General features: G+C 45.7%; 2 protein-coding genes across 5 annotated transcripts in view; both read right to left on the bottom strand.

Moving 5' to 3' along the window:
• dbpa (D site albumin promoter binding protein a) overlaps positions 1-235 on the bottom strand; it is a 40793-nt gene extending 40558 nt beyond the window's left edge. For 3 of the 4 annotated variants that reach the window (XR_004615469.1, XR_004615468.1, XM_034600941.1), the window contains exon 1: positions 1-235. This exon is cut by the window's left edge and continues 695 nt beyond it. The gene's annotated coding sequence lies outside the window, so the exon portion shown is untranslated. The other variant, XM_034600942.1, reaches the window with a different exon arrangement.
• A 3454-nt stretch (positions 236-3689) lies between these two features.
• znf865 (zinc finger protein 865) lies at positions 3690-13889 on the bottom strand. The gene is made up of 3 exons (XM_034600818.1): positions 13323-13889; positions 12825-12933; positions 3690-9355 (listed from the first exon to the last, which is right to left on the bottom strand). The coding sequence occupies exon 3, from the start codon at positions 8895-8897 to the stop codon at positions 4887-4889; it is 4011 nt and encodes a 1336-aa protein (XP_034456709.1). The 5' UTR covers positions 8898-9355; positions 12825-12933; positions 13323-13889; the 3' UTR covers positions 3690-4886.
• Between the last annotated feature and the right edge of the window lie 1558 nt (positions 13890-15447).

A 15447-nucleotide genomic window follows, 5' to 3' on the forward strand; every position in this document is an offset into this window, starting at 1 on the left:
TGAGTGAGAGGATCCGAGAGTCGCGCGGAGGAAGAGGAAGAGGAGGAAGATCTGAAAATATAAAGAAAGATGAGAACTAAAAGAAGTGATGAACACAAGATGGAGGAAATAAAGAGATGAGCCCCAAAAAATAATACTGTCCAAGAGTGAGAGAGTCCGAGAGATGGAGCTGAAGCTTCTTCTCTCCCTCTCTCTCTCTCTCTCTCCCCCCCTCTCTCTCTCCCAGTCAGCTGGAACCAACACGGGCCGCTCGCGTGACGTCACCGCTCACGGGGGACAAGAGTTAGGGGGCGTGGCTCGTTTGCATGCTTGGACCACGCCCCCTTACTCTCCCAGACACGGTGACGCCTTCAGGGCGCGCGGTAAAGTGCGTAAATGGGAACTTCCACATGTGGACGGTACAGTTAGTTATTTTTTGGCCACTTTGGAGCAACGGGATCTGTCTCTAGCTACTAAATGCAAAGATAATCTCTTACGGTTCATTCAAGGTTAAAAGTAGCTGTAAAGATCCAGGAAGCTGTGAATTACGGAAGTAAATAAACAAATGAGAAACTTTGTTCCCGGCCTCTGAAGCAAAGTGGATTCTAGTTAATACAGGTTTTATATGTATATAATTACGTCTCCTTCTTGAAATGAGCAGTACTGCTATTAACTGCATTTACGCAAAAAAAACTACAAAAACATCAGCATTTATTTTAAAAAGCATTTAGCACATAAGCATATTAGTAACACTTTGCTTGTTATCATTAATAAACCATATATTACATGTAAGAATGGTTTATAACACACTATCTCCTTGTGTAAATCTTTATAAACGTCCAACTACAACATTTAAGTTTGTAAAAAGATGGAATAATGAAAAGAAACAGACATTTTCAGTTGTGAGGATATTTAATGATATGTAATAAACCTGTAAAATGTCCTGAGCTGCTGACAACTACACAGTGAGTGTTGGCACAACAGGTACAACAATAATAACATGTTTTTATTTGACTTATTAGTGGATGACTTTGTGTTGAAGCATTAAATCAACACAAACTTCACTCAGGTGCTTAACTGTGCTCTACTTCTGTTTCCTCCCGTTGTACCTGAACGCAACAGATGTTTGCTTCCACCCGCCACGCCCCCTCGTGGTGTCAGCCAATAGCAGCGGGGAGCTGTGAGTGTTGCGTTCAGGCTCCGCTCCCCGCCCATGTTCTCTTCTCTCACGCTGTCACTTGCACAGAAACAACAGATCAACAGCAGAGATCATGAAATCATCAAATCATCAAATCATGAAATCATGAAATCACTGATGTCTCCGTCTTCCTCCTGCACGTGAGGAAGACGCTGCTGTGAACACGTCACTTCCCTCCGTCTCACTTCACCTCTCAAAGCCTCCATGTTGTTTCTGACTCTGATATTTGAACCTGATCAGTGACGTGTGTGTGAACCACTGTGACCGTGTTCGATACCGTGAAACAGGAGGTGAACGCGGCTCCGTCTCCGGCATCGAACGCTGCACATGGCTCCTGCACGCGCCGGCTGTTGCCCACCGGCGACAGAGCCGCGCTGTGATTGGCCCAAACTAGGTCAATCGCAGCCGCTCTCGGCCTCCCATTGGCTGAATATAGGTCACAGTCTCCGCCCACAGGTTTCCCCATGCCAGTGCCGCGTGAGCGTCCCGCAGGAGGGAGGGGGGGCGAGGAGGAGGAGGACAGGAGGAGGAAGAGGAGGAGGAAGAGGGGGAGGAAGAGGAGGAGGAAGAGGAGGAGGGGGGGAAACAATACAAATCTATTAAAGATCCAATAAAAATGTATAAAATAATAAAAAAATAAAAATAAAAATACTGATTTATTTCACGAAACAAAAATAAAAATATTTGTACTTTTCTGATTTTAAAAAATGTATGAAAATTTAAAGAATGAAGTACAAAATATATTATCCCATCTATTTAACATTGTACCATTATATTATTGTATATTTTACGTAACTAAATCAAAACCAGAATGATGCAAATAGAACAAAGAATAAAAAAGAAAAAAAGAACAAAACTAAAAGATAATAATAAAGGTAATAAAATACAAATGAAAAAATATTTAAAAACACAAAAAATATTGTGTCATGTTTTGTTTTCTACCAGATCCTGTCGTCACCTTTACTAAATTAAATCAAACCAAAATGATGTAAAAAATAACGTCATGGGATTAAAATTTAATAATAAAGTTACTACTAAAGAATTGTAATTATGATGAATAAAACAGAGAGTACTAAATATTTTAAAACACACAAAATATCAGGTCATGTTATATTTACTACCAGATCACTTCGTAATCTTAGTCAAACTAAAAATATGTTGTAAGAGGAACAGAGAATAATAAAATAAATATTTTATGAATAAAATAATTTAAAAAAAATTAATATCTATGATAAAAGTAATAAAATATAATTAAAAAAATTCTAAAAGCATATAATATATTAAGTCATCTATAAGGTATAAATATAAACTAAAATGTTGTCTTGTTAAATTTGTACTATCATTAAAATCATTCATAGTGACTTATTTTTCTGCATGCTTATGTTTTATTTCAAACAAATTGTAAATAGGTGAAAAATACCCAATTGGGATAAATATTATTAAAAACCTAAAATAAATAAAAAATAAAAAACTCTTCATAAATGCCTCCTGTACTTTTCAAATAAATAAATGTTTTCTGTGATACACTTCAATATGTTTGCTGCAGCTTTTGTTTCATAAATCACACACAGTTCTGTATTTTAGAGCAAAAGCTAATTGACAAATCTAAACATTATAATAACCTAATAATGATAATAACATGATCCTATAGGAACAAGCGTCATGTGTTTGCTGTTACAATTTGACTGAGTCATAAATGAGCTGCAGCAGCTGCACTTTCCTAGAAGGAGCCGGAGCCTGAAGCTGCTCTGGTGACAGCAGCTTCAGGAATGTGTTGGTAGTAAGAGGCCGAATAGTTTGTGTCCAACACGCACCAGCAGGAGAGAGTGTGTCTGTGTGTGTGTGTGTGTGTGTGTCTGTGTCTGTGTGTGTGTGTGTGTGTCTGTGTCTGTGTGTGTGTGTCTGTGTTTTGGCAGCCATCATGGGAACAACAGCTTGACTCCACTAACGTGTGATTCAAGTTTCACGATCTGATTCAGATTTGAATGATTTCCCCTCTCGTTCTTTTCCTGCAGCACAGAAACAGTCATTACCTGCATGTTGTATGAGAAGGGCGCTCTCTAGTGTCCATGTGCCGGTAATGCACACTTCCACTTTAACAGATTGTTATGGAAATTACCAGATGCTATGACGGGTGATGAAAATGTTCTCATCGGTGGATCTTGATGTTTTTCATCATTATTTCTTTATAATTTAAAGACTGATTCTTGCTTCTTTATTTTCAGAGAATGACAAACACTCTTTTGTCTTGTGTGCAAACAGGAGAGTTTATAATAACTAATACACGAGGAATGTTTGCAATAATAAAGTAATAAATCACCATTTCTTTCATTGAAATGACAATTTCTCCTTAAATTAGTCAGTTAAATTTTTTGTTTGAGGAAACAATGTAGGAAATTATTATTCCACGTGTTTGAATATGATTTCTTATTATTTCTGACAGACCGAGATGAAACCTTTGCGGTGGAACTTTAAAAAATAAAAAATAAATCTTTCAGCACGACAGCGGACGTAAACATTTCAGATTTTTTTTATTCGTTTTGAGGGTTTTCAACAACTCACTTTTTAGGCAAAGAAAAGGATAGTAATTTAGTAATAATATTACATGTTTTAGTTTTACAGAAAAAAAGAAAAACACGTCTGGACAGGACCTAAGTAATGAACTATGTGTACACGCTTCTGTTACAAAAAAGTTGGGCATAACTGCGGCGATGAGGGAGAAGGTCCGAGGGTTTCAGGGAGGGAGGAAAAAAAATATCACACTGATACATATACTCATCCCGCTGTTTTACAAAGAGCCCCCAGCTCGTTCCCTCCCACCCGTACAATACCAACAATGATAAAAGAAATGATACTTGGAGTAAAAAACAGCAAATAATCAATATATAATAAAATATAATACGAATTGTACAGTACACTCTGGTTATTTCTGTTCTCCTTTTCAAATCCTGGACACATTAACAATTTGAGTTGTTTTTCCTCATCAACACCTCTTTTTAAAAAAAAACTCCACAAAAGTAGTGTACGTTAAAAACAAGGTCACCAACACTTCACTGTTTTCTCTGAACTCCTTTTTTCCTCCTTTTCAGTCACTGTCAACACTTCGGCCCGTCACGTTCACGAGGCCGAGTCCGGTCACGATTTCTGTTTTCTTCAAATGTGGTTCTATCTGAAGGGCTCGTTGCCTCAGTATAAAAAGAGAGAGATTCTCCACTGGGAGGTGGGGGGGGGGGGGGTAACAGATAAACAGACAGAGCAAGAGACGAGGACTACGCTGTGTAACTGTGAGTAATGTGTAAAAATAAACTGGTACTAAAAAGGGTCCTCACTTCTACAGTAGGCATCCGATCCATATTCATGTGGAAACACTGCTAATGGGAGAAGTACAAAATTAAAAACATAAATGATGGAGGACAGTGGATGAGGTGCTACTAAAATCGTCACGTGGTCTAAAGTTCCTTCGCCTTCGGGGAAGAGGAGACAGAGTGGTTCTGATTCTGGGCTTTTTGAAGTCCGTGTTAATTTATCCACCACCTCCGCAGGAAGTGAGGATTGTTTACAGAGTCATCTGCGTGGGGATGTTATGGCAGTTACACGAAACCCGCCCCCCCCATCCTCCCTCCTGGTTGTGTTAAAAACTTGCTGCTTCTCGGATTATTTAAGAAAAATAAACATCAAAACAATCTATTCTAGAAAACTGTTTGTCTTTTTACTGACTGTACTCAGTCAGAACTGTTGATCTCTCCGGCTGGACCAGAACTGGGGCCGGCGGCGGCACCGGTGAGCGCTCAGCGTCTGACTGCTCCAGAGACGACGGAGATTTGATCTTCATCAGTCCCCAGTCCACGCTGCTGGTGCTCATCCCCCGGCAGGATAACTTGTGGCGGGCCAGCAGCAGAGGGTTCCAGAAACGGCGTCGGCATTTGCGGCACTGGAACGCAGCTTGTTTGAGGTGCTGGCCCCGGTGTTTCAAGGCTTTGTGTAACGAGCTGCTGCGTCTCCCACACACCAGGCACCGCAGTCGGGCTTGGCGGCCTGAGTTTCTTGGCGGATGCCTGATGGCGTGGTGCACCAGCAGAGCGCCGTGCTTGGCGTAGGTGGTGGTGGGGCAAATGGGGCAGGGAAAGCGCTTTATTGGGATGTCCATGGAAGTGAGGCCCGTGACTTTGACGGCGCCGCCACTCCACGACTTCACCCTCATGATGCCGCCCTTCATCCTCAGCTGAGCCAGGAGCTTCTTCTTGTTGATCTGCGCCTGTAGTCTTCCTCTTCGTTTCCTCAGAACCAGCAGCTTCTTGCGAGTGTCTTTGCTCAGCGGCACACCCACCAGCTTCCCGTCTCTCATGATGCTGTGGATCACCACGCGCTTTTTTTTCTTTTTGGGCTTTCTTGTCTGTCCTTGTCGCTTTTGGAAGTTTTTTGAGTGGTAGTGAAAAGGATGCTGCAGCTGCGGTTGTTGCGGTGGTGGCTGCTGCCCGGCGGCCCCCTGCTGCCCGGCGGCCCCCTGCTGCATGTGGGACGGCCCAGTGTAGTTGGAACCTGATCCTGAGTCGTAGAAGAGGGGCGAGTATCCGGCGGGTTGGGACTGGTTGACTCGCTGGCCGCTGCGGTCGATTCCGTGCTGGGACAACTTGTGTCGCACTAAGCTGTTGGAGTAGGCGAAGGCTTTTCCACACACCTCACAACGAAAGGACTTTTCCAGGCCGACCCCCCCGCCGTGCACGGTCTGCTGATGTGCCGTCAGGTGGAAGTAGTGGCGGAATGACTTCCAGCACACGGTGCAGGTGTACAGCCTCTGGGAGGGGGTGCCAGTGGTTGGAGACTTTTCTCCTTGGGAGCAGAAGTAGTCAGAGTTCCCCGAGTTGGCGACCTGACTGATAGCGGCCGCGGCACCTTTTACTCTCCGCCCCTGGTTGTCGATCTCCCCTTTTCTGTGCAGCTTCCCGTGTCTCACCAGGCTCTGAGCGTAGGCAAACATCTTCCCGCACAGGTTGCATTTGTAGTTCTTCTGACCCGAGTGCACGGTCAGATGCTTGGTGAGGTGGAAAGGCTCGCGGAACATTTTTCCACACACGTCGCAGGAGTGCGGTTTCTCCCCGGTGTGAACGCGGGTGTGGCGTCGCAGCGTCTCCGCCCTCCTGAAGCGTTTGCCACAGATCTGACATCCATACGGCCGCTCTGAGCCGTCCCCTGGCGGCGCTGGGTTCCTCCTCCTCCTGACGATGGTGCTCGGGTCCCTTTTCTCTCTGGGCTTCCTCGGCCTCCTGGGCTTTGTGTGGGGGTGGCTGGGGTGGGTTAAAGGCATGGTGGAACCGTTGAGGCTGGACGTGGACGACGGTCCACCCAAGTTACCAAACCCCAACCCCCCCAGCAGGCCTCCAATGATATCCCTCCTCTCTCCTTCCCGGCCCTCGTTGTTTATGTCACAGGAAGCCGCGGCTGCAGCGGCGATGGCCGACATCGCACTGCTGGTGACCTCATCCTCCGAATCATCCAATAGGGAGGAGAGGGGGAGGTGCGGCTGCTGCTGTGGTGGTTGTTGGTGGTGGTGATGCTGCGGTTGCTGACTTTGAGGATGGGGGTGAAGAGTTGGGGCTAAAGGGGCTTTACGGAGAGTCGGGTTGGTCATGTCACTGGAGAGCGTCGTGGCTGGGGAGTACAGAGACGAAGACTGGGAGCGTCTGTACACATCCACGCCGCTGTTGTAGGGCGGCTGGTTCTGGTAGCGATTTCTGGAATAATCCGTTGCGTACTTGTCGTTCGCCATCGCCGCCCCATTGTTTGAAATGCTCTCCCTTCCTCCGCTGCCTTCCATCTTACTGCTGCTCGGGAGGGACGAGCCGCTCCCTCCGCCGCTGGCCCGGTTTTTTGAACTCCGGGGAGGTTTCCCACAGGCTCCGGAAGCAGCGTGGTTGAGAAGGGAGGTGCTCTCACGGAAACATCGTCCGCAGGCCGGGCAGCGGAACGGCTTCTCGTCGTGGATCTTCTCGTGTCTCGTGAGCGACTCTCGGCGGTTAAAGGACTTCTGGCAGATGTTGCAGCCGAAAGGCCGGTTCTCCGAGTGGGTGACGCTGTGCTGGATGAGGTGACCCCTCTTTTTAAATCTCTTTCCACACTCACCACAGCAGAATACCCTCTCTGGGCTCGGGGAGTTACAGTCCGACTTCCTGCTTTGGCTTTCTGGTGTCAAGCCGTGGCTGCGGAGATGCCTTCGGAGGCTGGAGAGGTGGGTGAAGGTTTTACCACATTCACCACAGTGATAGAGGGGCTCCGGTTCGGTTTGGCGAGACGAACTACTACTGTGACGCTCTCTGGATTTGGACAACTGCTGGCTACCGTTGGCTACGAGCACAGAGGTGGAGTTTGAGGAAGGCGGGGCGGACGAAGAGGAGGAGACGGTGGAGGAAGACTGTTGCTGTGAGGACGGCGAGAGAAGAGATGAATGCTGCGACTCGCTTAACCCAACTCCCCCAGGTCCCCCTCCCACGAGGCCTGATGAAGGACCTTGACTGTGTCCACTCGAGTTGCCGGGGGGCTCTGATTTCCTCTGAGGCAGGTAGCCCGCCATTGCTTTCTTTCGCCTGCTCCCTCCGCTGGAAGTCGATGAGCCGTCCCCTGACTTTGAATCGTCTTTAGACAGGGACAGGTGGAGAGGAAGAGGGAGGGGGAGGCCGGCCTCTTGCTGCATTAGCGATGCTATCTGGTTGGAGGAAAGAACCGGGATGCCTTGGAAATCAAAGCCACCCAGTGGGGGTGGCTGGGGGGCCGGGTGGAGGGGGTGCGGGTGGTGAGTGTGGCTGTGTGGATGAGATAAGGCATGAGGGGTCAGCTGCTGTTGTTGCTGCTGAGGCTGCGGAGCCGAGTGGCTGTGGCTGTGGGAGGAGTGGAGGGCGGGGGGAGGCGCCAGGGCCGAGTTTGAGTCTGTGGGCCCTTGGCTGAGGCCTAAGCCCAGGTGGTTGTGAGTGCCTTGCTGGACGAGGAACTGCTCCAGGCTGCTGTTGGTGGGGACACCAGACAGGAAGTACTGGTTGGCGGCGAGCATGCAGCTGAACTGCTGGTGGAGGCTGCGGGGGTCAGACTGGCCGACTAAGGGGACCGTGGTGCTGCCAGAGGGGTTGTTTGAGGCAGAGGTGGAGGGAGTGGGTGAGGAAGAGGAGGGACCAGAGGAGGGCTGGGGGATAGAGAGACCCGGGTGCAGCGGCGGAGGTGGAGGCGCCGGTGTGACGACTCCCCCGATGACCCCCGAGCTTCCCCCACTGCCCCCGCCAAAGTCAAAACGTCCCATCCCCGAATGGAGCTGCTCCTGGGCCAGCGCCGCCTCGGCCGGGTGAAAAGGCCGCAGGAACTGGGGGTACCCCGCCGAGGAGCTGCCACTGCTACTGCTGCTCATCTTACTCGACTTCCTGGAGCTGTGAGACGAGGACTGGCTCTGGTGGGAGATGGAAGTGGGCGGGGCACCCATTTTGGCAAATAATGACGAGGAGTCTGCGAAGGCGTTGCTCCGCGAGCTCTGGAGGGATCCGAGGCCGAGGCCGGACAGGAGGCTTCCGGAGGTGTCAGCGGAGGGCTGGTGCTGCTGCTGGAGCTGCTGCTGATGCTGCAGCTGCACCTGCTGTTGGTGACTTAGTTGTCGTTCTAACCCAAGCCCTTTGAACTGATGGGCTTGGTGTCCACTTAGCATCTCTAGAATGTCCATCGGGTACTTGCTGAATTGAAACATCTTCCAACTCGGCTGTGACAAAGTGTCCCAGGGCAACAACTACCCTGTGCACTTAGTCCGTAGGTGCTGGAAACAGCAGTGAACCCTTATTTAACTAATAAGGCGTTTTTTCAGGAGGTAGAACTGTCGTGATTTCTACCACAAACTTCAAACGAGTCTCTGTAATCCACCAGAAGCCGATGCTTGAGTTTCTCACATAAATATATCAGAGGTGAGTCAAAGTCTCCATTCAAGAGTGAAGCCTCTAAGTGCTTCTGTGGGATGTTATAAAAAGGTTCATAAATAGCCAGTATACTAAATCATACTAAAAAACTGTAGTGTTCCTCTAAAGTGTTCCATAAGCGTGTGCCGACTTAAAAAATAAAAAACCAGGTCAGCGGAGTGTGTCCGTTATTTCAGCAGAGGATGAACCGTTGCTTCACTGCCCTTCTGTCCCTTGGTGGCGTTCCTCCGGGAGCCTGAGGACAGAGAGCGAGACAAAGACGGAATAACGTCAGAGAGCGATTCGGTGACATGACACTGAGCAGATAAACAGTTCGGCACCGTTACTCAACACTGGAGCTTTTCTTGTCTTCAGAAAAGGAACATATTTAAATCTCCAGTCCCCCGACCTCAACTGGTCTATGGTGACGTTAAACTATCGTTTTGTTCTAACAGTGGTGAATTTCATGCTTTTATAATTAAAAGCATCTTTTCCCAAAGAAAAGGGTTAGTTAGTTAAACTCTGGCAAAAAGAATGAATATTATAGATATTGTGTTTTTTATCTTTGATCGATTAAAACAGGATTATGACAACAACAATCAACAGGTTAAGAAAAATAAACATTTGACATAATTACTTGTTTTCTACATAATGTGTCCAGATGATCACGGCAGTCAAATCATTAACTTCGACAGGTGAAATAATTAGTTGAATAATCGATTGACAGAAAATGTACTTCTGATTATTAATCATCCATTTTTTTTTAATAAATCAATAAGTCAAAACTGTTCGCAGCTGCAGCTTCTTCACCAATGTGATGATTTGCTGTTTTCCTCTGTTTGATATTATTGAAGCTGTTGGTTTGGGTCTGGACTATAAAATCGTGAAAAACAAGATATTTGGAGATTCCAGCTTGAAGCTCAACGCATATTTAATAAATCTATAAAAATTACTATTTTCTGCTGCCCTTACACTGGTGAGCGTAACAAACAAAAGCCAACAGAGAAGAGGAGCTGGAATCACCACATGACTCCTGTCCAGCTCCTGCAGGAGAACATGGCCGCCTGTCACCTCCAACACACACACACACACACACACACACCGACCTAAATGCCAGATTAAATAAGAAAGAAATGGCGGCCTAATGGACAGTGTCTTTGTGTGCGAGGAGAAAACACGAGCTGCTGATAATCAACACTCCAGCTCCACAAATCCCTTCTGTCCAAAATGAAACGTGATATTTAGAGTCTGACCTTTTTAATTACCTCCACTGATTATGATCCTGTTTGGTTTCTGTGGCTCCGAGGTTTTTATAACCAATTAGGAGGAAAATGTTTTCATACAAACATGGCGCAGTAACACGATACAGCAATTCACCACCAATATAGACACTGATGCTTCCTCGTTTTATTTCTAGCGTCCGCTATCACTCGACACCAGAAGCTTGCGCTGCTTCACAACACGAGATCGGACTTTTCAGACAAGACTTTCTATCAAATCTATCATTTCTGCTTCCAAACCAGAGTAATATTACTTCAATGTTAAACAAAGTGAGTTCATGTCAATGCAAAACGCTGTAGAACTTGTTTTAACAATAACAACCTTGGTGATTAATTTTCTGTCAGTAAACAAATTGGTTAGTTCATTGGTTGTTTCAGCTCAACACCAACAACACCTCCTGTCCTTCATTTGATTTAAAAAGGAGGATTCCTCAATATTTAAGTCCTACAGATTGACAATCACTCAGTTTAGTAGAGACCTGCTTTAATGCTGCATTTACTCAGGTGTGACCCAGTGACCCTGAGAGATCTGTATTGTTTTAATAGACAGATAAAAGGTGTGTTTGCTGATATTAAAACTTCTATAAATAATAAACTATGCAGAATGATGTGTATTTGTGTTTATATTTGACTTCCTGTTCTGTATATTTGGTTGTTTTTGTTTTCTTCAACAAAAAACAAAAAGCGGTGGTTACGTCTTGACGCTGACCTTCCTCAGCTCCGCACGAACCTCTCCCCCCCGAGACCGAAACCAGAGAAGCCAAACATCCTCGCAGCTGCGTGGAGTCTGAAGCACGAACGGCGAGCGACACCGAGGGACGCATAACACAAGCTCATCGGAGATGTCTCCAAAATACCGCAGTAAAATTAAATCCCACGAGCAAACTTTAATACAGATTAACCTCCGAACTATATTAAGAATAAAATATAAAAACAGAAACCATCGAACAAATGACGCTGAGATGAGATCCTTCTGTTCACCAGCCTCACACTTTTAAAACATAATTTATAAACTTATTTAACTCATATAGAAGTGGCTTCTTTTCATAATCCTCATATAAACAGATTGAAATGCACCAAACAGGACGATTCTCACCTTTATATCCATACGTGCAAAACTATTGTGATAAATCTAGACAGTGAATAGAAATACAGAAACTCTGAGCTTCGTCTTTTATTTCTAAATAATCGGAATCTTATGTGAAACTGTTTTTTATTAAATTCGTGTCCACTTTGTTTGACTTTTATCAAATTGGGTTATTGTGTATTACTGGGTGAATATTATCAAAAGATGGCAAGAGCGTCTTACAGTCTAATTCTGCTGCTCTGGGCCTTTATTATTATCATCATCATCAATGGGTCTGCTGATTATTTTTTTTAACTAATTGAAAGTTTTGTCTATAGAATACCTGTAAAACTTATTCAGTGACTGTTGGAATATCCTTAATATGTCACAAATAAGTATTCTTGATCCCTCTACTTAAAATTATATTTTCACTTTTAAATGACAGCAAATGTGTTCACTTAACAAAACGCAGAAGATGTTTTTGAAACATTAGAGTTAAACTTTAAAAGAAATTAAACCTTAAACTCAGTATCAGCACTGATACAACTTCATTAAATCTGCATCAGATCTCATCCTCTCAGAAACATGAGCTCATCAATCATCCTTCTGATGTAAAGTGATGTCAGCACAACTTGTTGGATCATAACTTTACTGGGTTTCTTGACCTATTTTTAACTTTAGACCCTATTTCCAGTCCCAGAAAACACTGAGTGAACGTCTCGTTAGGTAATTGTTAAACCCATTAGCTGTAATTGTTTCAGTATTTACAATATAATGGAATAATTCAGACATTTCCTTTCAGAAAATATTTGTAATAATGACTCATGAGGGTCTGTAGTATTATCGTTGTGGATTTTAAAGAGTTATAAAGTTACCTTTACTGGACATATTACTCTGTGTTGATTCTTATTCGTCCATAAGTTGGTCTCAATGTTAAACTGATATCTATGAGTTGCACATGTAAATTCATAGATTTAACATTGGTGCAGCTTGTTTGAATTTAAAGGGACTTGACTTTTAATATATAATGTGCAATAAAACAAAAGGAAATAAGCGATAAATCAGATGTCAAATTACTTGTTGGGTATTTTCAGGTTCAGCTGTTGCAGTTTGCAGTTCATGTCTAAATCATATTGAATATGTATAATTCCTTAGTTTCCTGCAGCAGCAGCAGGTTGTGCAGACGAGGATCAGATGATGCAGATCTGGTTGTGAAACCTGCTGCAGACACACGAGTTGTTCAGAGTCGGAGCTGCTTCCTCACAGAGTCCGAAGCGACACTCTGCTCCTCATCAAAGCCTCGTCACTCACGATGTGTGACTTAGTGAAGACACTGAGATTCATGAACCTCGCACCGTGTTGTGATGTTTGGGTCTCACCGGCTGATGCGGAGCTCGTCCGCCGGACCTCGGCTGCGTGTGTCCGGGAGGGAGACGCGGGATCTGTCCGCCTTCTCCGCCACAACCCGGAGACTTCGGGCCGACAGGTCTGAAACAGAAGCCCCGATGTCCGAGCAGGTTGGACGGGGACAAACTACCGTTACCACACGGTGACCAGGGTCTGTTAGCATCCGTCCATCAGCTGCAGCACGGAGGCTCCTCTAATGCACCGAGACCTCGTGCACACTGGGGTGTGTGAACACGCGCACACACACACGGAGCTCCGAGTGAAGCAGCAAACACACACATCTGAGTTAAACTGTTTATAAAAAACACACAAACCGACCCACACGGATGTGTCCCGGTTCGTTAGCACCGCGCTAGCAGCGTTAGCCCAGCGGCTAGCAGCGCTTAGCCCAGCAGCTAGCTCACCAGCTAACAGCCCCCCTGCTGTAAAACGGCTCGTTTTAGTTTTAATTTAGTTTTGATTTTATTTACCGTGCAACCGGCGACGTGTGTGCGGGGGAGAAGCTCAGAAACACGGCGCCGAGAGACTAACAACATGGAGGAGCTCCGTGGGAGCGGGGGAGCTGCTGCCTGTCCGCGGGGCCTTTTTCACCATCCATGGAAAAACACAGAAGGGCCTGGCTCCGGCTCCGGCTGCGGCTCTGCCTCCGCGTCCGTCCCGCTAACACGGACCGCTTCCGCTGCTCCGGCCCCCAGCCTCCATCCTCCGCCGCCGCCGCCGCCTCGCTGCTCCTTCACGGCTCCTCTTCGCTCCAGCGGCGCCTTTGTTTGGTTCCCGTCGCGGTTTCCCCTCTCCGGGCCTCTGCTGCCTGGTTTCCGGCCCGTGTCGGTCCTCGGTGTCCCCCCGCGTACACGACGGCTCCTCGGATGCTGCTGGCGTTAAAATGGTAGTTTCCTGTCTGCATAATGGTTCCGGGTAGCGCCAGCAGCAGGTCGGTCAGTCCGGCCGACACCTCACCACCGCCCCGCTCACATGCACCTCTGCCCCGTGAGAGAAATATGGATCCGTCTGTGCAGCGCGACGCGCGTGAACATGCAGTGTGTGTGTGTGTGTGCGTGCACGTGCGTGTGTGTGTAGGCATGAATGCGCTCCATTAGAAACCACTGAGCATCATTAAGGCCCCTGTCAGTGTGTGTTTGCACGAGTGTGTGTGTGAATGTGTGTGTTTTCACACTAAGTGTGTGAAATGTTAATTAGTCAATTAAAGATATCATTACGGCGCGTGCTGCATAACATCACTGTGTGTGTGTGTGTGTGTGTGTGTGTGTGTTTGTGTGTGTGTGTCATGCACGTGCTGCTGGTGACTCAATTTACATTCAATTAAACTTACAGTAGTGTTTCTGCAGTGTGTGTGTTCCTGTACTTGTATCTCTGTGAGGACCAGAAGCATAGACCCTGCAGAGTGAGGACATTTAGACCAGTCCTCACTTCTTCATAGGACCTAAGACTTTAGGGTTAGGATTAAGGTTAGGATTAAGGTTAGGATTAGGATTTAGTTTGGATGGTAAAGGTTCGGGTGAGGGGCTAGGGAATGCATTATGTCAATGAGTGTCCTCACTAAGATACAAGTGTGTGTGAGTGTGTTTGGTGCAGGTATTACTTATGTTGTGGGGACCTAAATCTGTTAACCCTCTCATTATGGGGACTTGTCGTCCTGATGGGGACAAAAGCAATGAATTATAACGTATATGGTTAAATTTGAACATGTATGTTGTATTATGTAACACGCTCAACATGTTTTACGGTTAGATTAAGGTCAGAGTTTAGGATATTAGTTCAGTACGTAGTAACTATGGTTAAGGTTAGAGTAAGTCATCAGGAAATCAATGTAATGTCCTCTGAAGTCATGGAGACACAACTTTCTTTGTGTTTTAGAGACAAAAACAGAGACAAATTGACTCTGCATGTGTTTTTCTTTTCATATACACACATTTCAAGTAATACAACCTGTTGGAGGATATACAGTATAAGGCAATATATAAACATAGTATAAATATAGCACTTATTATTATAATACATATATTTTGTGAAGAACCGATGAATAAACAAAGTGTGACTAAAAGCTCAGTAAGACAATTAAAGGGTCATTTCACCAATTAACAGATTCAAACTACACATAATTTCATGTATTCATCCTGAGAGTCTTGTTTTTGTTTGACAAGGTTTGGAAACAATCTGCCGTCGCTCTAACACAAAAGTCAAAATGGCTTTTAGACTCTCGGTCTTTACGTATCACGTTTTGAAATGTCATAAAACAAACAGGAAACAGAAATATCTGCTGTTCGTCCAGTTTAAACTTCTCCGTGTATTCGTAAAGGTCAGATCGGGAGGGTTCTGCCGCGCCTGTGGCTCCCCCTGTAATTTCCTCACGTTCTTATATCTGAATGACTGTAGTGAATTTATTAAGCTGTGTTTAAAGTGGTGGGTGGGATGTGATGCAGACGTGTTGCTCCCCTGTGGAGCCTCAAATTGCTCCCTCGGGTGCCGAGACACAAGGAGGCGGGACTGATTATGGAAACAACACTGCAGTGTAACGTCAAACATGTTTTCAGATTCTCAGTCTTGTTTAATTATTCTGTTCCTCATTAATTCAAA

Source organism: Hippoglossus hippoglossus, chromosome 11 (assembly GCF_009819705.1).
Source record: "Hippoglossus hippoglossus isolate fHipHip1 chromosome 11, fHipHip1.pri, whole genome shotgun sequence".
In the NCBI taxonomy this organism is placed as follows: Eukaryota; Metazoa; Chordata; class Actinopteri; order Pleuronectiformes; family Pleuronectidae; genus Hippoglossus; species Hippoglossus hippoglossus.